At 35.7% G+C, this 27,797-nt stretch overlaps 2 protein-coding genes across 4 annotated transcripts in view; one reads left to right on the top strand and one right to left on the bottom strand.

Annotated features, from left to right (window-relative positions):
• Nucleotides 1-511: 511 nt before the first annotated feature.
• On the bottom strand, nucleotides 512-10,072 carry LOC129001254 (rRNA methyltransferase 2, mitochondrial-like). Its single transcript, XM_054428487.1, has 5 exons — nucleotides 9,773-10,072; nucleotides 8,439-8,578; nucleotides 5,141-5,266; nucleotides 1,758-1,860; nucleotides 512-1,014 (listed from the first exon to the last, which is right to left on the bottom strand). The coding sequence occupies exons 1-5, from the start codon at nucleotides 9,946-9,948 to the stop codon at nucleotides 795-797; spliced, it is 765 nt and encodes a 254-aa protein (XP_054284462.1). The 5' UTR covers nucleotides 9,949-10,072; the 3' UTR covers nucleotides 512-794.
• Nucleotides 10,073-10,428: 356 nt separating this feature from the next.
• The window catches only part of LOC128999558 (uncharacterized), a 34,743-nt gene continuing 17,374 nt past the window's right edge, over nucleotides 10,429-27,797 (top strand). Inside the window, exons 1-6 of one of the 3 annotated variants that reach the window (XM_054426131.1) lie at nucleotides 10,429-10,745; nucleotides 17,714-17,871; nucleotides 18,748-18,898; nucleotides 19,352-19,586; nucleotides 22,518-22,822; nucleotides 25,997-26,170. In XM_054426131.1, the coding sequence (XP_054282106.1) occupies nucleotides 10,700-10,745; nucleotides 17,714-17,871; nucleotides 18,748-18,898; nucleotides 19,352-19,586; nucleotides 22,518-22,822; nucleotides 25,997-26,170 (1,069 nt within the window). In that variant the 5' untranslated portion in view covers nucleotides 10,429-10,699. The remainder of the gene's footprint in view (nucleotides 10,746-17,713; nucleotides 17,872-18,747; nucleotides 18,899-19,351; nucleotides 19,587-22,517; nucleotides 22,823-25,996; nucleotides 26,171-27,797) is intronic. The other 2 variants (XM_054426132.1, XM_054426133.1) reach the window with 2 other exon arrangements.

Here is a 27,797-nt window from a genome sequence, read left to right as displayed (position 1 = left end):
ACAACCATGTTCTCGTTATTATTTAAAATTGTTTGGCCATGGGTTTATAGTGAATCAACAATTTCCTAAATGAAAAACGCAATACATTTGTTAATGAAATTGTACTTACTGTAGTGTAAAATATTTTGATCTTGAATGCAACTTAAGTTAACAGCTTTTAAAATTAGCTGTGGTGTAAACATAACTTTAAAATTTAGTACCAATAAAGTTGTAACTTCACTGATTTGCTGTTATATCTTTTATCCTTGTAAGTTTGAACGTTGTAATCACTTTCAAAGGCAAAGAAGCTCAAGTTGAAAACTAATTTTCCTTATGAGTTGACAAAATTCCTAACACTCGTTATTGTTGAACATGGTTTCCCAACTTAGTTTTCCCTGTTAAATTAAATATTTAGGTCTTTAAACAAAATTATCCCTGAGGAACGAGGATTGTAAAATAAGGAAGGGGAGACTGGAAATAACTGTAAGTACGGCAAAATAACATTTATAAATTTATTGAAAGTGACCTGAGGATGAACATAAAATAACTATTTGTAATAACTTGTAGGATCTTGTGTATAGATAAAACCATAACCTAATTTTTTAGATGAAGATTTTTCATTGTATGTATTTCTTTTTTTGACCTTGAATGATTATAAGTTCAGATTTAAATTATTTACTAAATTAACTTCAAGATCTTAAAAAGAACAACTAATAGTATATAACTCATAAAATGTACTTTTTATATCCTTATCTACAGAGTTTTGAAGTTATCTTACGTATAAAAATAGCAGAAATCTATTTTATAAATATTGGCTAAGGATTTTTTTGCTCAAGTATTTCCCTTGCAGAATTTTTCCTAAATTTCAAACACACAAAAAACTTTTCGCTAGACTCTTTGCGAGAAGCCTCTGGTCTAACGATTGAAACAATTTCGTACAGCTGCTTGGCATCCTTCAACAGCTGTGGACTCTCACCTCCGTCAAACACTTTCATGACCAGCGATCCGCCAGGAGAAGACATTTTTTCCGCAAACCTGGAAAAGGAGAAATGGAACGTCAAGTTTATAATCTAGTATTAAAAGTTACACCTAAAATAAAATCAATTTAATGCTTGAGCTCAGATATTATCAATTAATATTATTAGTCATGTTGTATTTCAAGTTAAAATTAGTAATTTAAATTTTGTTATGTTGTTATGTTGCAACCCTGAGAGGTGTCTTAAGATAAGGAGCTGGATTGTGGAATCCTTCTCTTAACATGGCTTTGATTGAATGAACAGAGTTTCTGTACTCAGTCTCTTTATTGAAAATTCCCTTATAAAACATTATTGTCTATCATGTTTTTCTTGTCTAATGAAAAAACCCTTTTCAAAAATTTATGAATAAGACAACACACGCACGCAGAAAGGATGACTTAAAAATATCAAAAGGCCTCATTTCAGGTGCAAATACAAACAATCCACCTACTTTGTCAACTGTTGTACTTCACAAAGGCCTCTGATTTAGATATGTTACAAACTGGGGAACTCTTCATGATTTATACACCTAGTCAGACCAAGAATAGTTTTATACTCTCAGTCTACGATGCTGTCTCCTGCGAGGAAATAACACCTTGAACCGATCCGCTCTGATCAGATCCAACAGGCATCACCCTTACTGGTTAATTTAAACTAGTTTACCTTGCAGATTTTAAAGAAAATATGACTTTTTTTTTAAGTTTTGAAAACATTTCTTTGTTAATACCAATTCAATATTAAATAAAAAATAAATCAAATTACCGTAGTGCAGAATAGCATAGACTTATAATGTTGGTGTGGTCCAGGGATTTCACACCGCTAGCTGAAGGTGCCATGTCACTTAGAACCACATCAACAGCTCGTCCTGAAAAGAAAATGGATGCAAGTAAAGAGTTATGAGTTCAGTTTGAGTTGCACTCTGTGGAAAGCAAATTTTACACCGATAATTAAGTTACTGATTTGAACAACAAAAATTAGTTTGTTTGGATGCAAGATATTTTAAAATACTTATGTGCTTTTTATCGTGTGTAAATACTAAATAGGTGTTTTTATGTTGTTCAAACTCTTCTGTAATTTATAGACCAATTTCAATAAAATTGCATCATTGGATTGTTTAACGTAAAGCTGTTTCTATAAGTAAAAAAAACACAATTTTTGCCTTTTAAGTTATAAATTTTTTTGTAAGGTAAATATTGTAAGTCACAGAGGACCCCCTCTTTTTCGGACAACTCGGAGCTGGACTATTGGCGAAAGTAAAAAGTCCACACCTTCAGAGAGTAATATATGGTAAAATTATTGATAATTTCATTTAATTTCATTTCAAACAATCTTTATTCTTTTAGTAAATATTTACAGTACATTGAACAGTGTCAAAAAGTGATTCTTTATTATAACTTTAAACTGTTTTCTAACTTATTTCTACCATTTTTTTACCATAAAAAGAAGGCTTTTTATACTATTACAATAGAGATTCTCAACAAAACAAATAACGATCATAAATAAAATAAGAAATCAGTAAAATATTCTAAACATCCAAAAGCCCTTCAAGTCCCAGAAGGTTTTGAATAAAACTCTGGGTCAAGAAATTCTTGTATATTATACAATGCTTTAGTCGTTATAAAATCTTTAAGTTTCCTTTTTAATATTCTTGAATTCGGCTCTTGTCTTAAGGTTAATGGTAATTTGAAAAAAAAATAATGCTCCAGCATAAGTAGGTTTCATTTTAAATAGTTCCAAATTATGTATGGGTATTGCAATATTGTTCCTATTTCTAGTATTATACTCATAAGTACTTCCTAATGGTTTTAGAGTATGTTCCCTTTCCTTGAAGGGGATGATAGTTGGATATATATACATCCCATAGACTGTCATTATTTTAAGTGAAATAAAATATTCTTTTACGTGTGTTTTTCGTGGAAGTTTCAACATACGCCTCACTGCTTTTTTTTTATATTTAAGAATTGTATACATATTATTTAAGCTTGTACAACCATATAAGGAGATGCCATAAGATATTATTGAATGTATATATGAAAAATAAACTAGTTTTAAGGTTTCAGTTTCACCGAAATACTGCAATCTGCTGAGGGCAAAGACACCTGAAGATATTTTAGCAATTAATTCTTGTACATGGGAGTTCCAGTTTAGATTTTGATCTATTGTTAGACCTAAAAATTTAGTTTTGTTTGTTTTACTAATTACTTGATTTGTTCCGATATTTAGACTATCAGATGGATATTATGCAGCCTGTGGGGTTTTAAAATTGATGAAAATTGTTTTTTCTTTATTAATTGCTAAATTATTCTGAGTGAAGTAGCTAGTCAAAGTGGTCATATTATTCTTAACTGATAGTTCTGTCCCACTAAAAGTTTTATCTGATAGATATTTTTAAAGTGGCATCATCAGCATATAGAACTAATTTACTTGTGCCAGTCGGTGTTGGGATGTCTGCCAAATAACGGTTGAAAAACAAAGTTGAGAGTATTGATCCCTGTGGTATGCCATTTTTAATTTCTAAAAGTTGAGAGTTGTAATAATGTTTGAAGTTGTTAGAAATGTTTACGATTTGGACAAACTGTTTCCTATTGGTGAAATATGATTTTATCCAATCAAAAGCTCTATCTTTAATACCTATTCTATGCAGCTTGTCTAATAAAATTGGGTGGGAAACAGAGTCAAACGCTTTACTCAAATCTATAAAAATTCCAATAGCTTTTTCATGATTATCTACTGAATCAATAACTGACTCAATCAAATCAGTCGCTGCTGTTAATACAGACTTTCCTGTTCAAAAGCCATGTTGTTCAGGCTTTAAAATATCGTTTGTTTCTAGAAATTACTCCAACTGTGTATATGCTACTTTTTCGAATATTTTAGATATTGATGGAAGGATCGCCACCGGCCGGTAATTAAGAGGATCCGCTTTATTTCCTTTCTTGTAAAGAGGCTTTAATTTTGAGATTGTCAGCTTTTCAGGATAACTTCCATGGAGAAAAGAGGCATTAATGACATGTGCAATTGGTTTGATCAGTTGTTGTTTAGCTCTTTTAATAAGTATTGGAGGTATTTCGTCATATCCACTACTGTATTTATTCTTTAGGCTTTTTTCTAGATCTTTTTCACTAATTGGTTTAAATTTAGAGAATGTTGGATTGTTGCTTTTTTTTATTATTACAATCTATTGTGCATATATATATATATGCGTGCATGTATATATATAGATTGTGCGTATATATATTCATCGCCAATAACATAATGTTATTGGCAATGAATGGAAATGTTTCAAAAAGACAGACACATTTGAGCAAAATTATAACTTATAGTATTCTACTAAACAATACAAAAATACAGCAGTAACATCTATACTTTACAGTGCTTGGCAAATCATCGATGCTTGTTTGTTAATGTAGGTATGAGTGTTTTGAGTTTGCGAATCATGAGCGGGCGGTTGTCTAGGAAGCCTACAGTACAAAAAGGTCCTGCAAACTTGGCACCCGGGTGGATTTCTCTGCAAACCTTTATGGTCTACGCAATCCTACATTGGTGCAAATTATTACCCTAAGAGTGCACATACAGGTTCGATAGTTAATTAACCCTTTGCCATTTGGATTTGGTGCTGCTGCGGACAATGAGAATGAACTTGACGACTAGAGCTGGACTGGAGTATTTTAATTAAAAAGTTAAATTCGTACATTTTAATGTTATAAGTTAAGTATAGTGTGTATCCATAATATAAGAAAAACACACTTAATTATATCTCAATTTTTGTTTTTCCCCTTTTCCTGAAAATTTAGCATTTCTCTAGCCTGGCATCCTTCAACTACAAATGAGACTGTGCAAGTAGAAAAAAGTCAATCGTGACAGTGTAAACTTAGATGTTAGCATTCACACTAGTTCGCTTTTAGAGACTTAAACCAGGATTACTGATAACCAGGATACTGATCCGAGGTCGTTATTGGTCACACATTGAAATTATGCTCAGTTACAATACAAAACAAGGGAAACTAGTAATGTTTTATATGTACATCCCACATTACATTGATGTACATTGAGTTTCCCACTAATTCAACTTAACATAATTAGAACTTCATAGTTCAGTCACTGCAAACTAGATGGATTTGTGGACAATGACACTGGTCCCTTACCTTCTAGGTGTTCCGCCAGCTGAGCCTGAGCCGATTCTGTCGTGAAGTTTAAACCTCCGAGTAACACCGATCCTTCTACAGGATGTACTGGAGACAGGTCTACTCCCACCACTAGGGACTTTGAATCTACGACATGCCAGGAATATGTTGAGATATACAACTGATTTAGCATGAAATAAAAGTTGTCACAATATAGTGTCCATCCTGAAAACTAAACAAAACAAAGCAATTAAAACCATCAAACATTTGGTTTTTCAGTTTCCTATTTTACATTAAACTGTGCTGTTTGACCTGTTTTTCAATTTTTTTTTCAAGCAGATTCCCATTATTGATGCAACCAACATTAATGCAATCTTGTTTACAATATTTTTTTTGTCCATCAAGTTGCACAATACTTGTTGTGGCCTAGCATTTAAGCGATAATTTCAAACAACAGATCCAACAGCGTTGACAAAAACAAACCAATGTCGTTGTTATTGCTAAATGGCAGTTTTCATGATAATTCAAGTATGTTCAATAATCAAGCGTCACATTATCAGTCACAATGCTGTGACATCTACAATTTAAATTTTAATGTTGTTATAGTTCACTTCTCACATATACAGACGAATTTCTATTGGTTTTAGCCTTTTTGCAACCTTTTTTTGGATAACAGATTTTTGATTGTAGCGCATATTTCAAATTTGAGTTTAGAAAAAAACAGGCACCCTCTTTTATGTTTGGCCTCAGGCTAAATGTCAAGCTTCAACACACTGAAATACACATGACATGGAGCTAAAATATATGTTTTACAAACCGAGCTATATCTGTTGGTGCGTGAAAGATTACAACCCTTAGGCCTAATTATTTTATTGAGAACACTTAGCCTACAACATCAGATGAATTGTTCTGTATATTAATAATTTATCATATTTGAGCATATTTATCCCAAACACATTCCATATTTACCATTCAGCTGATCTAACATGCAATATTTTTCCGTAGTAGTTCAGGGTTTTCTTACCATTCACATTTAATGTTACCTGATAGATTTTTGTTTGGTTATTTCCCACATTAAAATATAAAACCCTTTAAGTTTTATTTAAATGTATTCAACAATTAGCTGTATACATTTACAGCTATATATAGAGCCGGCATTAGGGACGTGCAAAAGTGTTGCGGCTGCAAAGGGACCGGCGCTTGGTGCAAAATACAAAAAAAAATTGTCAAAAGTCTGTCAATCTTACACCAATTAAGAAAGAAATAGCCCCCCCCCCGCAGCAAACCTGCAGACTAAGCGAATTTACATTTTGTCTTAAATGATTTTCAATTAAATCTATTTAAATAACATTAGGTTTAACGGAGCACCTAGGTTTGCTACTACTGTACAAGGAAACAGTAAGTTATGGAATATTCTCCATAAGAATAACATGGGAATTCTAAATTTACAATTTTTTTATATTTTCTCCGTTACGAATAACCGTACAAAAACACCATATAGGCCTACTAAACACCATGTATGCCTACTAAATTATTTGTTTTTTTAAGCTCTTAAAGGTTTAGAGAGAAATTTTATAATTTTATGTTTTGAGGGTCAACAATGAGAAAAACTAATTTTTACCCCATAAAACCCCGCGTAAAACTGCGTTACCATAGTCCGATCATGGTGGTTCACGAATTCAAGTTATCACGTTTACGGACACACACACACACACATATATAAAACAATTTGAACGAATTGTGTTTTTGGCTTCTTTTTCATTCATTCCCATGGCCATTTATGCCCAAGGCGGGATTTGGCCGCACCAACAACTGCTCTCCATCTCTCTCGATCTTCTGCCTCTTCCACTTCTGCCCCCACCTCTCTGACGTCCTTGGAAACACTATCCCACCATCTCTTCTTGGGCCTTCCTAATGGTCGTTTCCCTTCTGGCTTTCCTATACTTGCTTCTTTTAGTAGTGAACCTCGTTCTCTCCATAGTGCGTGTCCTGCCCACCTTATTCTCCTTGCTTTCACGTGTGCTACTACATCATAATCATTGTACATATTCCTTATCTCCCTATTATGCCTTCTTCTCCATTCTCCATTGTCTTGTATTGGTCCATATATCATTCTTAAAATTTTGTTTTAAAAAACAATCATTTTGTTTTCTTCTTTTTTATTTAAAATCCAAGTTTCAGCTCCATATGTTAATACTGGTCGAATTATACTATGATATATTTTTATTTTCGTTTTATGTGAGAGAATCTTTGAAGTCAACAATTTCTTACAAGAATACATACATTTATTGGCCTGAGCAATCCTATAATTTATTTCCATTTCTTCACTATTGCTGCTTGATATAATTACCCCTAGATATTTAAATTGTTCAATAACTTCAAAAGTATGTCCATCTATACTAATTTCATTTGTCCTCACTTCATTTGGCTGTCTCGTGAAGTGTATATATTTTGTCTTCTCATCATTAATCTTTAGGCCCATTTTTTCTGATTTTTTTATGAACAGTCTGGTTAGCTCCTCTAGGTCATTTCTGTTTTTTGACAGAATTACTACATCGTCCGCAAAAGCTAGGATGTTTATTTTTGTTCCCATTTCTAAACCTATATTTGTTTGCCTTACTTGTTGGAGGGCCTCTTCTAAGGCTATGTTAAATAGTATAGGTGATATTCCATCACCTTGCCTTACGCCTGTTCTTACTTCAAAGCTTTCTGATAACTCTCCATCTATTTTTACTTTGCATTTTGATTCATTCAAGGACATTTCTACTAGTTTTATTAGTTTTCTGGGGATCCCAAACTTTTCCATCTGCTGATATATTCTTCCCCTGTCAAGGCTATCATAGGCCTTCGAAAAATCAATGAAAAGCCCATGTACTTCTTTATTGTATTCCCAGTGCTTACTAATAACTTGTTTAAGTATGTGAACTGGGGACATCAAAATGAAAAAGTAAATTGGTCCCGGGCCTAGGTCTTACTGTGCCATCTACGGTAATAGCTACTTCCCCATAGGGAAATTCGCTAAAAGGAGGGAGTGCAAATACTAATATTAACGTAGCGTATACATGGAGATTTTTGTTAGTTAGTATTGTTGGGATACTATGATTTTGGTAGTAAGGGGCTCCGCTCTGTATGTTTGCACTCTGCCCCGCACCACCCAAGGCCGGCTCTGCTCACAACCCTATAAAAAAAGATAAAAACAAAAAGAGAGCAGTAAACTAATAAACTTATGGGTAGGCCTACAAGAAAATAAATTCCTTGTTTTTCTCACTAGGAGGACTTATTCATAACTATTTTAAATTAATAATTAACAAAGGCCTACCTGGATAGTCTGCTTTGGTACATTTTACAGCAACTTGAGTCCAGCTTCCTGGCGCACAGCCGAGATCAACCACTACTTGTCCTGGCCGCAATATTCTATACGACTTATTTATCTCTATCAGTTTAAACGCACTGCGACACCTTAAACAGGGAAGAGTGAGAAATTGTTGGGTATAATTAAGTAGCAATGAACCATCACCAATTTTACCAAACCTAATATTATGGAAAATACCCCCACCACAGCAAACCTGCAGACTAAGCGAATTTCAACTTGTCTGATTACATTTTTACTAAAATATTTCCATAAATAAGACATTTTTATTCCCAATTTAAATAACATAAGATTTAACAAGAGCTTAGGTTTGCTGCTACGGGGAAGGTAAAAAGTGTTTTTGACCATATGTCAATAGTATATAGGATGAAATAAATAAATTTGTCAAATTTGTTCAATAAGTTATCCGGCATAAACAAGTAACTTAAACTACAACTGTTTTAAATTTCACCATAAGAATAACACGGGAATTTTAAATTACACTATTTTTGAATTTTTTCCATGACCGTTAGCCATACAACAGCGCTTTAATAAATATACAAAATTATTTCTTTTTTTTAGCTCTACAAAACGGTTTTAAAAGAAATTGCAAATGTTTTTGTTTTCAGGGTCACAAATGGGAAAACCCCATTTTAACCCCTAATGTCCCCTAATGCCGGACGTGCATTAGGCGTCCGGCAGTAACGTCACCGGGTTGTGGGGGCCCGGATCGCCATTACCACAACGATACGATGTACAGCCATCGGTATTCGTGGTATAGTGGATAGAGTGCTCGGCTGATATGCAAGAGGTAACTTACCCCTGGTTCGAATCTCATCAGTAACTTTAACTTTTTGTCAAAGACTTTGCTTTGAAAGCCATTTCTTCTTAACTATAACTTGCATCTTTTGTTAGAATTTTTGGCATTTATAATTTTATTTTACGAACAGAATTTAACCTTCATTTGATTCTTTCATTATCAGCAAGTTAGGTTAGGTTATGACAGTAACTGCGGGCGCCTAATCCACGTCCGGTTACCGAACGTGTATCCTCTCGTACTAAAATATATTTGGTAGGTATATTAATATATAACTTACTATATTTAATGTCAACTTAGCTTGGAATGTCTAATGAGAACTCCTAAGAAATTGACTGTGAAATGCCATAGGCCTACTTAAATTACGATGGGCAATTTGTAGATTTGTTTAGGCAACATAGTTATAGGACTACTTCACAAATGTAATAAGTTAGGAACTAGTCTGATGTACTTAGTAATTTCGTTTGAACCCATTTAAATTACTAACCTGTAGTGCTCTATCCTTGCTTGTTTAACATATTTGTCATTTAACTGTCTTGAAAGCCAAATCTGAGAACTAGGTTTAAATTTTTGAGCATTTTTTAATTGTTCTTTGAATGCAACTCTTCCAGTGCTAAATTTGCAAACAGCGGGTAAAACTTTTAATGTGATATAATTAAACATTTTATATTTTTCTTTTTCGTCCTAACTTAGAATCCTTTATCGCCCAAAAGCATGACATAACCTATACAAAATAATTAAGGCATTTTTTAAAGTTGTTATTATTGTTGATTTGTTGACAAACGAGGTTAAGTCTGTTCCGTCTGATTTTTGACTTTAGTCAATCGAATCGAATCTCGATCCGAATCCGAATCAGTCGGTTGTAGTGTACTATCAGTATCAGCCGTGGGGTTCCAGATTATCGACATCCCAAAATATCGACACTAAAATAGTCCCATCTTGTCGACAGCTCGTTTCTTTCTAAACTGCTAAAAGAAGCCTCATTGCTGCCTCAGCTGTCCAGCTGTCTTTGTGACAAACTACCGAATACCGAAACTCAGGAAACTAGCAAACTAGCCTACCTTGTCGTTGTCTTGTCTTCTTGTCTTGTCACTTTTCACTGAAGGACTGAAGAAGAGTTCTGTCTGTTTAATGTTTGTTTGTTCAATTCAATCTCGAATCTCGCTGTTTGGATGTGACTGATGTGATGTGAGAAATTTCGTGTAATTTTTGTCTACAAGCTGTCAGACTCAGACGAAGTATAAACATTTTATTACTGTCAATATCGTTTACTTTTTATTTAATATTATACACGTTTGTAAGGAACAGTTTCTATCTTGTGAAGGGCAAGCAGCCTTGTTTTAATCGAAAATCGTATTTTACAGTAATGTTATTTTTCAGTTTGTTTAAAGATGTGAATTGAAATTCTAAGAAAATGTTGAATTTACATTTGGTTTTCCTCCTTAGCATTGTGTCATCAGGTAAGTGACATGTTTCTTAAGTGATCCCTAATTTATTAATTCGGTAAGGTTACTAATAGGCCTAGGCTAAGTTACTATCAGTAAGTTAGTGATAGTTACTTGAATCATAGCAACAGTTTGGGGTGAGTAGATGAATTCACGGTTTGAGTTGCCTCATTCGACACCTAGAAGCATCGGTCCACCCAAATAGTAGTCTAATACTGCATAGGCCTAGGCCTAAGGCCCTACCTAGTAATTTGTTACCTAGGTACTTAACCCTCCGAGTGTCCATAGTTTAGGCCTTAATGTCCGCCTATTTTTGGCGCATTTGCAAGGTTTTATTAAAACGGATCTGAAAAGCTTAAAACAATGTTAATTCTACTGTTCTATTTACCATTTTGTTTGGAAAATCATGGGCTTCAATATCATACATAAAACCTAGGCCTAAGGAATATTTGTTTCAAAAAAATTTTTTTAGGTAGGCCTAGCCAAAAAAAAAATCTTTTTTGGAAAAATTGAAAAAAAAATAAGTTTGCGCTCAATGAAATTGTATAAAGGCTGCACTTTACTTGACGTCCTACACTCATTCGATTGTTTTTTCGATTCGATATTTTCATTTGATTGTTTCATTCGATATATCGTTTGGTTAGTTAGGTTAGGTTAACCTTACCTAACTAACCAAACGATATATCGAATGAAGCAATCGATATATCGATCGATATTTTCATTCGAATGAGTGTAGGACGTCAAGTAAAGTGCAGCCTTGTATAAATTATAGGCCTATAAATATTTGAAAATAGCCACTTTGTTCTAAATTTTATGAGGATTACAAATATATAATAATATAAGGAAGTAGATTTGCAAATAAATAAGTTATGGGCAAAAACAGATTTCAGTACATAGCGTTTAGCTAAGAATGCATAGCCTAACATAGCTAGGAATCTGGCTGATAATTTACATCAATATCACTACCTACTTCTTCAGGATCATCAAACAGCCCTTCAAAATCACTTAAATCTTCTAATAATGCACCACGTATATCACTACTTTTGATTTTTAACACTAAAACAATGATAAACATAATAAAACACATCAGTCATCGGTCCGAGGTTAACTAGCCTAACCTGTTTACAAATACGCACGTCAGCTGTCTGCTACAATTACGATCGGCTCGGAGAACATAAAGCGCTTAGAGACAGACCTCTGGAGAAAGCTTAGAATATAATGAAAAGAACGATACCAAACTCGATCCAGTTCAATCCGATTTTGTCAGTCATAGAGCCTTCGCCGTAAACAGTGTTCGTGAGTCGCTGCAGCGACGCATGACACTCGGAGGGTTAAGTACATAATGTTACATTTAATGTTAATACATAATGTAGGGGTACAATTTCTTAACTGGGCTAACTTATGCTAATAACGATTTAAAATATCGGTTCGATTAGTAGGGGTTTACAATTTCTTAACTGGGCTACGCTAATATAGGTAGACTAAAAGTATCAATTCGATTGGTAAACCTTCATTAATTTTTTTTCATTAGGCCTATCAGAAAGTTTGGTTAGTTGGGTTAAGTTGTCTGCTAACAGTTTTATTTTATAGAACTTAGGCCTAGTTAACAAAATCAAATGAAGAATTACCAATCAAATCGATATTTTCAATCAATCAATATTAGCGTAGGGCCTAGTCCAGTTAAAAAACTGTACCCCTATTGTAGTTCGGCTGCATTTTACTCTACGTCCTACACTCCTTCGAATTAAAATATCGGTTATTCGATTGTTTTATTCAATATATCGTTAGGTTAACCTTACCTAACTAACCAAACGATATAACTTATCGAATAATCAATATAAGTTAACGATCGATATTTTCATTCCAATGAGTGCAGAACGTAAAGTAAAGTGCAGCCTGTAGTTCAAAAACACTATTTTAAGCGTGGATGGGGTGAGAAATAGGTTTGTTGGTTTTCACTTACTTTTTCACATTGCTTTGAGTGTGGGGAAGGGTGGGACTGGAGCCGATGTTAATACTTAGACAAACCTTTACTGTACAAAGATTAGTCGGGTAGACTTCTGTATCAGATTTTAGTAGCCTATAAGTTACCAAATTTGCTTTTTTACTTTGTGCTTTGTTATGTTTTGAGTGGGTTTTATTCAGCATTATGAGGGAATCAAGAAAAGTTATTGTGTGAGTTGGATTTTGTTTTAGGTGTTTGGCTACCATTGATGTGGGGTTGTTATGATGACTTGTATTTGTAGCGTCAGCTGATGACGTTGTCATAGCAACGCATTAAGTTAGTCTGATCTTTGTTTTTCTACAGGAATGTACACACAATTTAACTCTTATTAAAATACTTTTCTATTACTTATTTGGTCATAATTTTATTCTATGTACACGAACAACCACGACCAAAATGGTGACCCCGACTACAACCGTTATCTAAAGACTTATTTTCTTTGAAGAGTTTAAATCTTTTGTGTTTCCTCCTTCGAACGATGTCATTAGAAGACCTGCAGACTCAACTCGCCGAACTTAGAACTGCGAATGAAGAACTGCGTCAACGGATTGGACAACCCAGCACTTCTCAAAACATGTCGGTGAACAGAGTAGCCGTCAAACTTCCGCCCTTTTGGCCTGAAAGACCAAGTCTGTGGTTCTGTCAAGTTGACTCGCAATTTCTTATATCTGGAATTACCAACGACGACACCAAGTTTCACTACGTGGTCTCGCAATTGGACACAGGAATTGCTGCTGAAGTCGAAGACATCATAACAAACCCTCCTCAAGGCGACAAATACGGACATCTAAAAAAGAAACTGATTGAACGCCTCTCTGCATCCGAAGAGCAACGTGTGCGGCGGCTGCTGAGTGAAGAGGACCTTGGAGACCGCAAGCCTTCTCAGTTTTTGAGGCATCTTAGGTCTCTTGCGGGCTCGACTCCCCTTCAAGACAACATGCTTCGTCAACTGTGGCTCAGACGACTCCCTCCTCATTCACAAGCCATATTGACTACGCAACTTGAGCTCTCCTTGGACAAACTGGCAGAACTGGCTGATAAGATCATGGAGGTAGCTGACATTCCTTCAACACCTGGTATTTGTGAAGTCTCTTCAGGTAACACTTCTTTATTAAATGCAATAGAATCCCTCTCTAAACAAGTTCAAGCATTATCAGAAACCAGAGTACGAGATACACAGGTGAGACCTAGGGGTCGTTCCCAGTCTCGTGGTGGATCAGGAAACGAACCTAATCCCTCTAAGAACTGGTGCTGGTACCATAGAAAATTCAAAAACAATGCTACCAAATGTCTTTCTCCGTGCTCTTTTCAGGGAAACCTCAGCAACAATCCGTAGAGGCCGCAACGGATTGTTCAAATGCTGGCGGCCGTCTCTTTGTGATGGACAGAAATTCACGAACTAGGTTCCTTATCGACACCGGGTCTGATGTGTCGTGTTTTCCTAAACGCCTTATCAAATATAAACGTTTTCCTACTAGCTATTCACTAAGTGCTGCCAATAACAGTGAAATAAAGACTTATGGTACCATGCCTCTCACCCTTAATTTAGGCCTTAGACGTAATTTCCCTTGGAGTCTAGTGGTAGCGGATGTTTCAATACCTATATTAGGTTCAGACTTCCTTTCACACTATCACTTATTACCCGATTGCAAAATGAAATGTTTGGTTGACAAGAAAACGGGATTGAATGCCGAGGGAATAGTTTCTAACAACAATCAAACTAGTATTAAAGTTATATCTTTCTCTTCGCCATTGGCAGAAGTTTTTTCTGAATTCCCTGATATTATTCGTCCTCCAGGCTTACCTCGTGATGTGAAACATAAAACAGTTCATCATATAAATGTTACACCTGGTCCTCCTGTTCACTGTCGACCACGTCGCTTACATCCTCAAAAATTGAAAGCTGCCCGGAAAGAATTTGAGGAGATGGTTAAGCTTGGTATTGCTCGACCCTCTGAAAGCCCCTGGTCCTCACCTTTGCACATGGTGCCTGAAGGTGAAAATGGATGGCGTCCTTGCGGTGATTACCGCGCTTTAAATGCTCGTACTGTTCCTGACAGATACCCTGTACCACATATTCAGGATTTCTCGTTCAATTTAGCAGGCTGTACGCATTTCTCTGCCATTGATTTGACCAAGGCTTACCACCAAATTCCCGTCCACGAAGATGACATCCAAAAAACAGCAATCACCACTCCATTTGGTTTGTTTGAATTTCCATTCATGACTTTTGGCTTACGCAACGCGGGTCAAACATTTCAAAGATTCATAGATGAAGTTATTCACGGCCTTGATTTTTGTTATGCATATATTGACGACATTTTAGTATTTTCCCAGTCTGAAGAAATACATAAAGAACACCTAAGAATGTTGTTTGAACGACTTTCTGACTATGGAGTAGTTGTAAATCCATCTAAATGTGTAATTGGTGTACCAGAAGTTAAATTTTTAGGTTACTTAGTCTCATCTGCTGGGACACGTCCACCTCAGGAGAGAGTCACTGCTCTACAAGACTACCAGTTACCTCAGACAATGCGTGGTCTTCGCAGATTCTTGGGAATTATGAACTTTTATCGTAGGTTTCTGCCAAAGGCCGCTGAATTTCAAGCACCTCTGCACTCCCTACTTAGTGACGCTGATTCAAAAGGTTCCCTCCCTGTGCCCTGGACTCCAGAGACAGAAGAAGCTTTCCAAGCATGCAAGGCTAGCTTATCATCAGCAACACTATTGTTTCATCCTAAACCTGATGCTCCTCTTGGTCTCTTTACAGACGCCTCTGGAGTAAGTGTAGGTGCTTGCCTCCAACAGTTTGTCGATGACTCTTGGCAACCACTAGGTTTTTTCTCCAAGAAACTATCATCCAAACAGTGCATCTGGCCTGCATACTACAGAGAACTCCTCGCTATTTATGAAGCTGTGCAGCATTTCCGTCATCTCTTGGAAACAACTTCTTTCACTATATTCACAGATCATAAACCACTTATTTATGCCTTTCAACAGCGCCGTGACAAGTTGCCTCCAGCTCAGTTACGCCAACTTTCATTTATCTCTGAGTTTTCGACAGACATAAAGCACATCAGTGGTTCACAAAATATAGTTGCTGATGCTTTGTCACGTGTTGAAGCCATTTCAACTGTTTTAGATCATGAATCCTTAGCCAAGTCACAAGAGTCAGACGAAGAACTTCAAAATCTCATTTCAGAAAGTACTACATCTCTTAGATTGGAGAAAGTTCCGATTCCTGGAACCCATTTGAGCCTTATCTGTGACACCTCAACAGGAACTCCTAGACCCTTTGTGCCATCAGAACTGCGACGTAGAGTTTTCGACCAGTTCCACAAGCTGAGTCATCCTGGAATACGTGCCACAACAAAACTTATCTGCGATCGTTTTGTCTGGCCTTCCATTCGTAAGGATTGCCACAAATGGACTCAATCTTGCCTCTCATGCCAAAGATCTAAGATAACTAGACATGTTTCTACTCCCCTTGGTGATTTTCATACACCTACAGAACGTTTTTCTCATGTCCACATTGACCTAATTGGCCCACTTCCCTTATCAAAATCTTCTAGGTACTGTCTAACTATCATAGATAGATTTACTCGTTGGCCTGAAATTTGTCCTATTGATCAAATAACTGCCGAATCTGTTACTGGAGCGTTTGTCTCTACTTGGATAGCTCGATTTGGATGCCCACAAAAGTTGACATGTGATCGCGGATCCCAGTTCACATCGACTTTGTTTAAAGACCTAGCACGACAGTTGGGCATAAAGCTCCAGTTCACTACCAGCTGGCATCCACAAGCCAACGGTATGATTGAAAGACTCCACCGCCAGTTGAAAGCTGCTATAATGGCTCACAGCAAATCAGACTGGACCGAAGTACTGCCGTTTGTCCTTCTCGGAATAAGATCTGCCTTCAAGGAGGACATCACTGCTTCATCAGCTGAACTGGTGTACGGAGAACCACTGCGTCTTCCGGGAGAGTTTTTCGTAATACCTTCCCACGAGAGCAACGAGCCACAAGAATTGGTATCAGGGCTGCGTAAGCATATGAATCGACTAAGACCTACACCCGCATCACGCCACATTAAACCAGGGTCGTTTGTGTTCAAGAACCTCAATACTTGTGACTTTGTATTCCTCCGACAAGACAGCTTAAGAAAATCTTTACAGGTTCCATATTCTGGTCCTTACAAGGTCATATGCCGTGACGAAAAGACAATTACCATCATTGTAAGAGGCCAAGAAACTAAGGTATCTTTGGACAGGGTCAAGCCAGCCTATATTATTGCAGATGAAAGTCCTATTCCTGAGCCCACGAAACGTTTGGTGCCGACTGGACAAGCAGAGGAATCCTCAAAACTACCACCATCTTGTCAAACTCCATCTACGAATTCTTATACAACTCGTTCTGGAAGACAAATCCGACCACGGGTTACTTTTCAAAATGATGCATAGATTCCTTTTCTCCGTGGGGGGCTGGTGTAGCGTCAGCTGATGACGTTGTCATAGCAACGCATTAAGTTAGTCTGATCTTTGTTTTTCTACAGGAATGTACACACAATTTAACTCTTATTAAAATACTTTTCTATTACTTATTTGGTCATAATTTTATTCTATGTACACGAACAACCACGACCAAATATTTAATGCTCTCTAAATCTAATAGAGCCTAATATGTATTGGTTCTTACATGGTGGTTTTCAAGATTTCTGTGCACGCCTCTCCCATTTTGGTACGATCTAGATGCAGGAGCTTCAAAATCAGAAACAGAGTGATCAGAAAGGGGTGTTTTAGGAGTTCCTTTGATTTGTAATTGATTGTAGGTGCTCAGAGTGATCTGAGTTCAATAGGCCTAGGCTACTGCTTTTTAGCTTATGGGATTATATTGTAGTTTAATTAATGCATTTTCAACTATAGATCTTCTTTTATAAATTAAAATGTAAAATTATTAAATTTGTTTACTGTACTTCAGGGTATGCCTGGCGGGTTAGCTTGACCAGCAATGCTCCAGTGGTCATCGGAGGAACTGTGCAATTCCGAGCAGAAATTACCGAAGACAACGGACATCATGCAAGTGGCGAATATCAGTTCCGCTTTCGAGACAATGCCATTCCCCAACACTCAAAAACAGTGAGTATTGTAATACCGTAGCTTAAAAAATTGTTTATGATTAAGTTATTTTAAAAATAAATGATCACTTTAGATTCCTGTTGGATTCCTATTCTATACCTATTTGACTCCATACTTAAATTTTACTAATTTTAATTTTTACGGATTTGGGATTTTTAATGTGGAGCAATTCAAACTTTCAAATTCAACATCCCCAATATGGTTATTGTTAAAATGAGAAGCACTAATAAAATGTCAACTATTGTTGGGATACTATGAAATAATGTTGGTGAGTTGGTGGCTTAGCTGGTAGCGTGATCTAGGAATGTAAGGCAGCGTTGTGGGTTCCCATCGTGAACTGTTGCCACTTTTATTTTTCAGTAGGCTATTCAATTACAATCTTGTACTGTAGCTTGATGCGTTCCACACAGGCCAGAGTCTTATGTAAATAGGCAAATGCAAAGGTTAAAAAGTGTTCGCCGGCCTCTTCAAAATAGAGTTAAATGAAATGGAAAAAATATAGAGAAAACAGGAAGTAGTAGGTTAACTTCCATATTTTGAAAATTAATTTGAACTAACTTAACTGAATTAAATTTGTATGAGACTCCATAACAAATTTTGTGTAACCACACAATTTGGTAGAACATCTTATTGGAGGCTCAATTAAAATAAAAACATTTTTCGGATAATGAATAGATTAATAGTAGATTTCACCCTGATGTTGGTTTCATTTAAAGTTCTTAAAAATGTATAAAATATTCTAAACAGTTAAAGACTATTATGGGCTTGTAGGCAGATGCATAGTTAAATAAAACTTACAATATCAGCTCCTATAGTAGCATATATATTGAAACTGATGATTTGTTGCTCAATTGTAACAATAAAATGTTATGTCAGATTGACGGACAGTTCACCTCGGCGTCTTGGGAGGTAACATACAACAAAGACGACTACAGCCCAGGCACTTATGAGGTTCAAGTGGAAATATATCGATGGACGTTTTTCTTATGGAATATTGGTAGTAAGAGGATCTATTTTGATCTCACAGGTAAGTTATAATATATAATATTCTACACAATTGATTTGAATTATCGTAACCTTTCATTAATTACTCTAATTGCTTTTGAAATGAGCTGGCCAACTTAGGTTACTTCTAGGCCTACATTAATCTAAATTCTAAATACAGTTTGTAAACTTTAGGGTACCGTACACAGAATTTGGAATAATCATATTTGTGTTGTACTAAGAATAATTTTTTTCATTCATAATATGTAACAAAGGTGACTTAGAAACAAAACTATACAATTTATACTTTCTTCTCACTATGGGACCTATGTATCTTATCAAACTTTGACTGATTATTAAATAGACTAGCCATATTTCAATAGTTTTATTTTTTTATTTTAAGCCAAGAATGGATTTGGTCATTTGGGTGTAAAGTATACTTTATTTACTGACCATGTGTCTGAGAATAAACTATTACAGCAACAATATTTTGTAGCACTTCTCAACGGCGGAATGAACATGACGCAGAACAATAAAACAGTGACGGAAGACTTTGTCAGTTCTGCCACAGAAGTAACACATACAATCTACTTCTCCGAGCCTGATAAATCGTTTCTGGATAAGAAAGCTACGTCGGTGGTCGCTTATTGGTTCGTCAGCTGTATCTACTACGGCGCAACGTCAGACCTTTCGTTCAAGTATAACTACACAAACGATGCCGATCAAACTATGTAAGTATTCGTAATTGTTGTACAGGCAATATCAATGACTTTGAGTTGTGCTAGCCTAGTAGACATATTGTCTGGTAAAATCTTTAAGCCTGTTTTGGTTTGAGTATCTTGGTTATGTTTGGGTGTGCTGATGTTAATTAAGTGTTACAGACACATTCCTTAAAATTGTTTTTAACTGATCCATAGGAATGATAACTTGATATGGTTAATGGGTAATCCAGGGCCGTATTTCGAATCGATGAGGCCCCCAGCAGCTCTATATTCTATAGAGTGGCCCCTCTATATTCTGATTCTTTGGTATAAGAAATACACGTGGTATTGCTTCAGCTCGATGAATTGACGTTTACTTTCCATAATAATCCGATCGGAAAAAAGACCTAGGAGACTACTGTAGCTAAGTAAATAAGTCTGACATTTGTAATTTATTTAGGGTTGAGTAAAAATGTTGATCAAAATCAGGTTGGAAATAATTAATTTAAAATGTATTAATTGATATACTATTATCAGGTCAACTTAATAGAAAATCTGAAGTTGCAGCCAAAATGTCACAAAAATTTTGTGAACATGTTCTACGTTCGCGGCAAAATAGTGAACATCATGCGCGATCGCGGAGATATCATCTTCGTCTCCTCCGATCACGGTAGAATCATGAATGTCTCCTATGGCCGCAGAGGAATAGTTAACATTTTGCGCAAGTGCGAAAAACATCATCTTCGTCTCTTCCGACATGACAAAATCGTGAAGATTTTCCTAGTTTGCGCGGACATGAACTTGAACATGAACTGAATGGTCAAACTCACTACATACATGTTTCACCTACATATAGGAATGGTCAAACTCACTACATACATGTTTCACCTACATATAGGAATGGTCAAACTCACTACATACATGTTTCACCTACATATAGGAATGGTCAAACTCACTACATACATGTTTCACCTACATATAGGAATGGTCTAACTCACTACGTACATGTTTCACCTACATATAGGAATGGTCTAACTCACTACGTACATGTTTCACCTACATATAGGAATGGTCAAACTCACTACATACATGTTTCACCTACATATAGGAATGGTCAAACTCACTATGTACTTGTTTCACCTACATATAGGCATTGTAAAGTGATCCATCAAGAATATTTCATCCATTGCAGACTCGTCAAGAACATTTAAATAAATGAGTCTGCTACCGTTCCGCGACCGGTTATTAGTAGGCATACTAATTGTTAAATGTTTTGTCGTACAATGTGTCGTCGTATATGTGTATTTATTTGAAGGTTCTTGAGAAGTCTGCATTGGATGAAACACTTGACAATGCCTATGTATAGGTGAAACATGTAGTGAGTTTGACCATACTATTGAACTGTGGACGTAAAGGTATGCACTTTAAAATAGTCATGCTTCTTAAAATAACTGGGACGGGTGGCGTCGTTCTGTAATCCAGCTACTAGGAGGTCACAAATTATGGATATTTATAGGCATGCACTGTGGATGCGATGCTCCCTGGTGTGGATTAGCGTCCGCACTAGTGAGTAGCCTACTACGACTATCCGCAGTACTATCCTGATAATTAGACCAATTCGTTAATTACAAGGAAAAAATGTGGTTCGGATTCCACTATAAACTATAGGTCCCTTAGTTGCCATTAGCTAAATGGGCTATTAACCCTAGAGCTGGCACTAGTGTAACGCTGTACTGGCATAGGGATATTATTGATTATGTAATATCATTTTTAAACCATCAAAAAAAATTAGAAATAGCAACATAACTATGGATTGTTATATATCATTTTGTTCAGAATAAGACAAAGAACAATAATATAGGTGTTTTTAGTTTTTCCAAATTGTAGGCTTTATTAATTTTTTTATAAAATGTTTTTATATTCCGTCGTATAGCTAAGTGCATGTAAGACTTATCATCATAAGGTAAATTGTAAAGTTGTGGTAAATTTTGTGCTGATTCCAAAAATAAAAATATATAGTTTATATAGCTTATTTTGTGTATTTTGTTTGATAGCCCTATTACTATGTCGATTGTACCCCCGCGCTAGTACCAAATAATCATCCAACCCAGGTCATATACAAAACCGTACAACTTATATAATATATAATTCCAGGGTACTCTGGTTTGTATTATCAACTTAATTATTACAACAGTAGCCCCAAAAAGTGAACAAAACTAAAAAAAAAAAAAAAAAAAAAAAAAAAAAAAAATTAGACATAGGCTTACCGTAACACCTGCATTGGCGCTGTATATCCGGCGTTGCCATTTCGGCCGCGGCCGTTCTCGCCGTATTTCTGGCGTTTGCCAGCGCTAGGGTTAATTAACAGCTGTGTCCAAGGAACATGTTGACCTAAGTCGCTAACAAGACTACAAGATCGCGCCACTCACCCTACACTCATCCTTCATACTGAGCTTAAGTCGAACGATCTAAGACAATATGACTAATTCAGCTGGTTCATGCTTTAAGAGAAGCAACCATCATGTGTTCGGGAAAGGAAAATGATCACAGTTAATAAGCACATAAAACTTTAAAAACAAAGACATTTTTAATGAAATATCGAGACTAATGACTGGTCATCTGTCAGGCACATGTTAAATCATATGAATTTTAAAATTAATCAATGAAATAAAGAAAAAAATTGTAAGACAAGTATTACATTACTGTTATGTGCAAAAATTTTAACCTTAATTTATAAAAGAGAAATTGGCATGAATTTTAATTAATTTGACAGATTTTTCCTGCAATAAGACTGTTTGTTATAGTATTTCAAGTGAATAGTGAGCGGAAATTAGGATTTTAAATGGTGCCTCAATGGTGTTATTGTTACAATTTCTCAAGAAAATGTTTTGACAAACTTAAAATAATACTAGTGACACAATGTTAAACTGAGTGAAGTTGTTAAAAAATATATTTTTCTAGGCATGTGGAAGCGTTGGTTGTGGCGTCTTTTGAACCCCTCCCTCCTCCTACCACACCTGCTCCAACGACTACGATAGCACCGACGGACAAACCTACGTCCACTCCCCCCACCACTACAACCGCAGCTGCGACTACGACAGTCAAACCCTCCAATAACATAACAGCTTTGGTGCAGCCTAACTTGAAGCTTGGAACGAACGTTTCTGAGATTCCAATTCTCCCTTATGTTTGTCTCAACACTTCAATTATAGCTCCGGATCCGAAGAAGACGTATGGATACTTTTCTACCAAGGTGGATGTTAAAGGTGAGTTGGTAGTTAAACTCGAGTGTATCATTTCTTATTAACACTGATTATAGATACTTAATCCCAATATGTTAGGATGGAATTTCAAATAAAGTAAGTTTTTAAATGAGCAGTTGGAAGTTGTTTCGGTGCCTAGTTCACGGTGAGTAGTCATGATTGTAGTTTTCATTCTAGAAATTTTAGATCCAAACAAAACAAAAAGTATAGTTTGTAAAACTTAGGCCTACATAGGCTAGAGATGGTAAATTAGTAGATTCAGTTTTTTTGAGAGATCTATGAGATTGTCATAGACAGGTAAATGTTCTGTATCGTAGGACTGTTAGCGAATTTCCTATGTAAAGAAATTACCAGTGGATAAACAGTGTTTTTTGTTTTTTCATTAGGTGTATAAAATATATAAGTTTTTAGGCGTACCTACCACCTCGTGAGCACGCAACATACAGCTGTATGTAGAAAAGCATGCATTTTCTAAATTTAAACCGGCGATAGTCAGGGTAAAAAAACCCTTTTATGTCTTATAATGGTGATTTCGAAAGCAAGACGCAAAGGAAATTGTAGTCGCTTGAATTCAAAGGGTAATTCTGATTAATTCATCGGTATTCTGGGGATTAAGACTATTTCTCCTTTAAACTTATGATGATTGTTGCTTCAATCAAGTTTGGTGTCATTTTTTTTTATCGCCAGTCTGGTTTTGTTGCACAGCTTGGGTGGATTTAAGTTTCGCATTACGACACATTTTTTGAAGTTGCGATTCTAAAACCTGTCGCGGGTATTTAGAGATCGCCGAGTCGCTCACGCAACACTTTGTTGCTGTCGCGGTGCATAAATGCTCCCATTTAACTCAATAGAACTTGAGTCGTGCCGCGACTCATGACTCGCGACTGTCGCGGTGCATAAAACCAGCCTAAATGGACTTTAATTAATTTGCATATTAAGTTACATCATAAAAATACAATTAGTAGGCTAATGCGCAATTATAGTAATTATGTTATGACATTAACCTTGGTTCAGTAAAAAAAACTGTAATGTTTGAAATCACAGCTTTTTCAAACTTTTACTCAAACAAACAAATTGCCAAACGTTGTACAGTAAAATAATAAACGGAACAAAGAAAGTCTAGTAAGCTACTGCTTGTCATAGGCTACTGCTACGCTGTTTCAGTAGAGAAGAATGTCGATAAAAACATTAGATAACGCTTAAAAAAAGTATAAAATAATAGTAGCCTACTTATAGCATAACAACAATCGTAAAATACACCGATATAGATAACAATGACATAAAAACATTGCTTATTCTTTCTCTTTGTTCTTATATTATTTCTTGAGATTCTCTTCATCCACCGCCACCCATTCAACAAGTTGCCATGGTTACTAATCACCCAATCACAGGCTACTAAAGTTGTCATGATTACCATATACCCAATCACAAAATGTTGTGACATAGCAATAGGCAATCGCACAGCAGACAGATGTGTCATGTGTAGGCCTAAGGAGCAGACGATTGTCAGTGCAAATGGATAGCTTGACCTTGAAGCTTTGATCGACATTCCTTTGTTTTGCTTCCATTTTATTTTTGTCAAATGAACCGTGATTTTCCAAAAAACAATGATGTGGGAGGCTACTTATTATTAATAATGGGCAGAAATGGTTAAATATACAACAAATTTCAACACATTAGACTAAAAGAACATAATTAATAAAGTTTTCTAGGTATTTTTCTTGGACAATGAGATTATGTTAGCGGAAGCCTATTGTGTTGGCAGCACAGTCACGGTTGGACCAAGCGAGGAGTCGACCATCGGAGGTCGGATTAGTAAGGTTCTACTGTATTGGAGTTCATTCTTTTAATGTCAGTAATGTGGTGGGTTGATGACAAATTGGGAGGCATTTGAATACCTGAGATAGCACTCACGATTATTATTCACTTAATTGTCTATGTTAGATTGTGTGGGTATAGAACAAAAGATAAAAATATTGATAAAGGTTTTTTATTTTTATGTTTACATATTTAATAGTGGCGAATTTAAACGTTGTTGAGTGCACAGGTGTGCTGCGGTTGAGGTTTAATATATTTGGACCTATCCAAAAGTAAAATAGTTTTCTGTGCTGCATTCTGTGGAAACAGTGTGGCACTATTTCAAATCATGACTAATACAGAATGTTGTGATTATTCACACCTACAAAACAGTTGGTGAAAGTAAACATATGTTTTTAAATTATATTTATTTGTAAACATTGTAGTTCCTAAAGTCTGTCATTGGACCCCTTAAAACCCTCTGGGGCGAAGCCTTTTGACGGACCTGCACCAAACTTCACACAAACCATCCTTGAATAATGCCTGAAAGTTTCATTACAATCTGTCAAGCGGTTTCGGAGTCCATAGGGTATATACTTAGAGATGGGAATTATCGTTCACTTGGTGGAGTCGTTCACTCCGGAGTTATTGAGTTGTCGGAACTAGTTCCGCGGAGTAGTTCCAACTCCGTTTAGAAGAGCGCTGAACACCGGACTTTCGGAGTGAGGAGCGCTTAGCGCTTCCATTCAGACTCACTCACCCATCATTCACCAACCATTTTGGTTCAGAGCTCATAGTTCCAGTCCATGGTTCCTCTTCGCATTACCTCTGGATGATAGTTCCTGGTTCCATTCCAGTAATCGTTATTGAACAAGCGGAACGAATAATGATTAAGCTAGGTTAGGATAGGACCATAGTTAGTGGAGTGAGGAATGACAAAACAGTAGGGCAGTGAGTGAGTCGTTCCAGTCGTATTCTTGTGATGTTTGGTATTCCGCTGCTCCCCTCTCATTAGTCGATTACTGTTCATTATAGCCTACATTCATTTTAAACAGATTTTCAAAAAATTTTAAATATTTATTTACTACAAAAACCTCTAATTTATAACATAATGTATCTTAACCAATGACGGTCTCTTGACTATCTTTAGTTCCGAGAGGAACTAACTCCGATCCAAGAGCCGGAGTTGGACTTGTCGTTCCGGAGTCGGAGTAGTTCTTTCGGAGTAGTTCGTTCCGGAGTTACTCACCTCTAATATACATATATATTATAGATATAGATTTGTTATTTTGATGTTTTTGCGGTAACAGGAAGTCAACTATATTTTATTTTCCTGAATTTAATCATAAAAGCTTTTGTAAACTGACAATTATTTTGTAGCGCCTGTGTCGAGTGTTAGTTGGGTAGGCAACAACTGGCTCCAACACGGAGACATTCTGAACTTGTCAGTGTCGTGTAACGGCTCGGCTCCCTTCCTATACTGCTTCCAAGTGATGGTGGGAGAGTACAACGTCACAGGCAATGAGACGTGCAACCATGAGACACTTATAACAGGTGGGATATCAATCAATTTGTTTTAAAGATATTATTTTTAAAATCTTCCATGATGATTGGTTAAAGATGTATAGGCCTATCATGTTTTAAGCTGGAAAACACCAACAAGAAAACTGTGTAGTAGCGTAGTAGGCACACAAAAGCTTTGGAATATAAACATTTCAAACTACAGATGAAAAAATAACTGTAATTACGTAAATTCTGTAATAAGAGAGATGAATTAAATAAATAATATAACTATGTGAAATATGAATATTGGTAATTGTGTAGTAAGGCAAATGAATAGCTAAAATCAAAAGGTAAATAAAACAATTGTGTGTGAAATGTAAAATTTTAATGTACAAGTGGTCAGTAGCCACTACAACATTTAAATAAACAATATTATAGTCTAATAGTAACAAAACAAGATTAGCCGAACTCAATAGAAACGCCAGCACAAGATGGTGACTGAAAATGGCCAAAGCGATTGCTACAATATTTTTAAATGTTGTCCATCTGCCTGAAACAATCAACATGGCAAAGTGATTTTAAAAGCAGTGAAAATTTTTAAAAATAGTCTTTTAAAAGGTATTTACATATTTTTCTGATGACTCTCATGGGCTTTGCTTTATGGTGTATACATTTAGAAAAGGGGTTTTAATTTTCCTCACTCCCAAAACATAATTTCCCTAGATCCTTAAATTCAATGATTGGCCATAACGGCTGGATTCTGATTAATGGTTGGCTGATTTGTTGTTGGTCAGCTTATTTGATGTATGAGGCTAGGTTTTCTTTTGAAATATTAAGTTTCCTGTGGACAATTTTAGCAGCTTTAAAATTCATCCTACGACTTTCAGGCCAGCAGTGTTGAGGGACTTTTGTCTTCTCTACAAAACTTGTTTTTTATGTTCTTTTATCCTATAACTATACATAATTGGGACAACAATAATGACTAAAACGATAAATTATTGACATTCCAATAGCACAAATTAGTTTAAGAAACATCGCATTACAGTTGTAAAAGATAATGCTTGCACTTCCAAATAGTTTACAAACAAATTACTCATAATTTACTCATAATTTATTGAATGAGTAATGCATTGCACATTACACATTACAAACTGTTGTCTGGGTTTGTAATAATTGATAACAATTATCAGTTAACTTTAACCACACCAATTATGATTCATCGTATAAGAGTGACCTTTGTGGGGTTTCCAATTCATCACTACATTATCATTTCTTTACCACATTTTTATACTGTCAATCACCAAGTTAACATTAAACAAATGAAAGGTCAGACTAAGATGACACATAACTATTGATGCACAAATCAGACTGGTTCTAGAGATTTTTATTTTTTAGCATCTGTTAAAACATACACAAGCCATCTTGCCTACATTTTTAAAGAAGTTTTTGGGGATATTAAATAAGTCTAAAGATAGAGAATAAAAGTTTTGCATGAAAACAAATTGATTTACAGTAATTAGAAAAAAATACAGTATAACATCTTTATATAATGGGTAATAATTGGTGTATGAATGAATGCATGAATGTTACTTCCGTTTGACTGTTTTATATGAATATTGACAGAAACAAAGATGTTTAAAATTCAACAAAATTATTAATTTTACTGATCCTAAAGGGC

Source organism: Macrosteles quadrilineatus, unplaced genomic scaffold (genome assembly GCF_028750875.1).
Source record: "Macrosteles quadrilineatus isolate MER2022 unplaced genomic scaffold, UCM_ALF_1.0 Scaffold_8__2_contigs__length_117827958, whole genome shotgun sequence".
Taxonomy (NCBI): Eukaryota; Metazoa; Arthropoda; class Insecta; order Hemiptera; family Cicadellidae; genus Macrosteles; species Macrosteles quadrilineatus.
Note: the sequence above shows the minus strand (reverse complement) of the source record. Positions and strands in the feature narration are given on the sequence as shown.

Bases quoted from the DNA above. Each gene is read 5' to 3' on its own strand.
- LOC129001254 (XM_054428487.1), bottom strand. From the start codon at position 9,948: ATGTTTAATTATATCACATTAAAAGTTTTACCCGCTGTTTGCAAATTT. The intron at 8,579-9,772 runs GTTAGTAATTTA...TCCCTGTTTAAG, and splicing joins GCAAGGATAGAGCACTACAG to GTGTCGCAGTGCGTTTAAAC. The intron at 1,861-5,140 runs GTAAGGGACCAG...TTTTCTTTTCAG, and splicing joins GCTGGCGGAACACCTAGAAG to GACGAGCTGTTGATGTGGTT.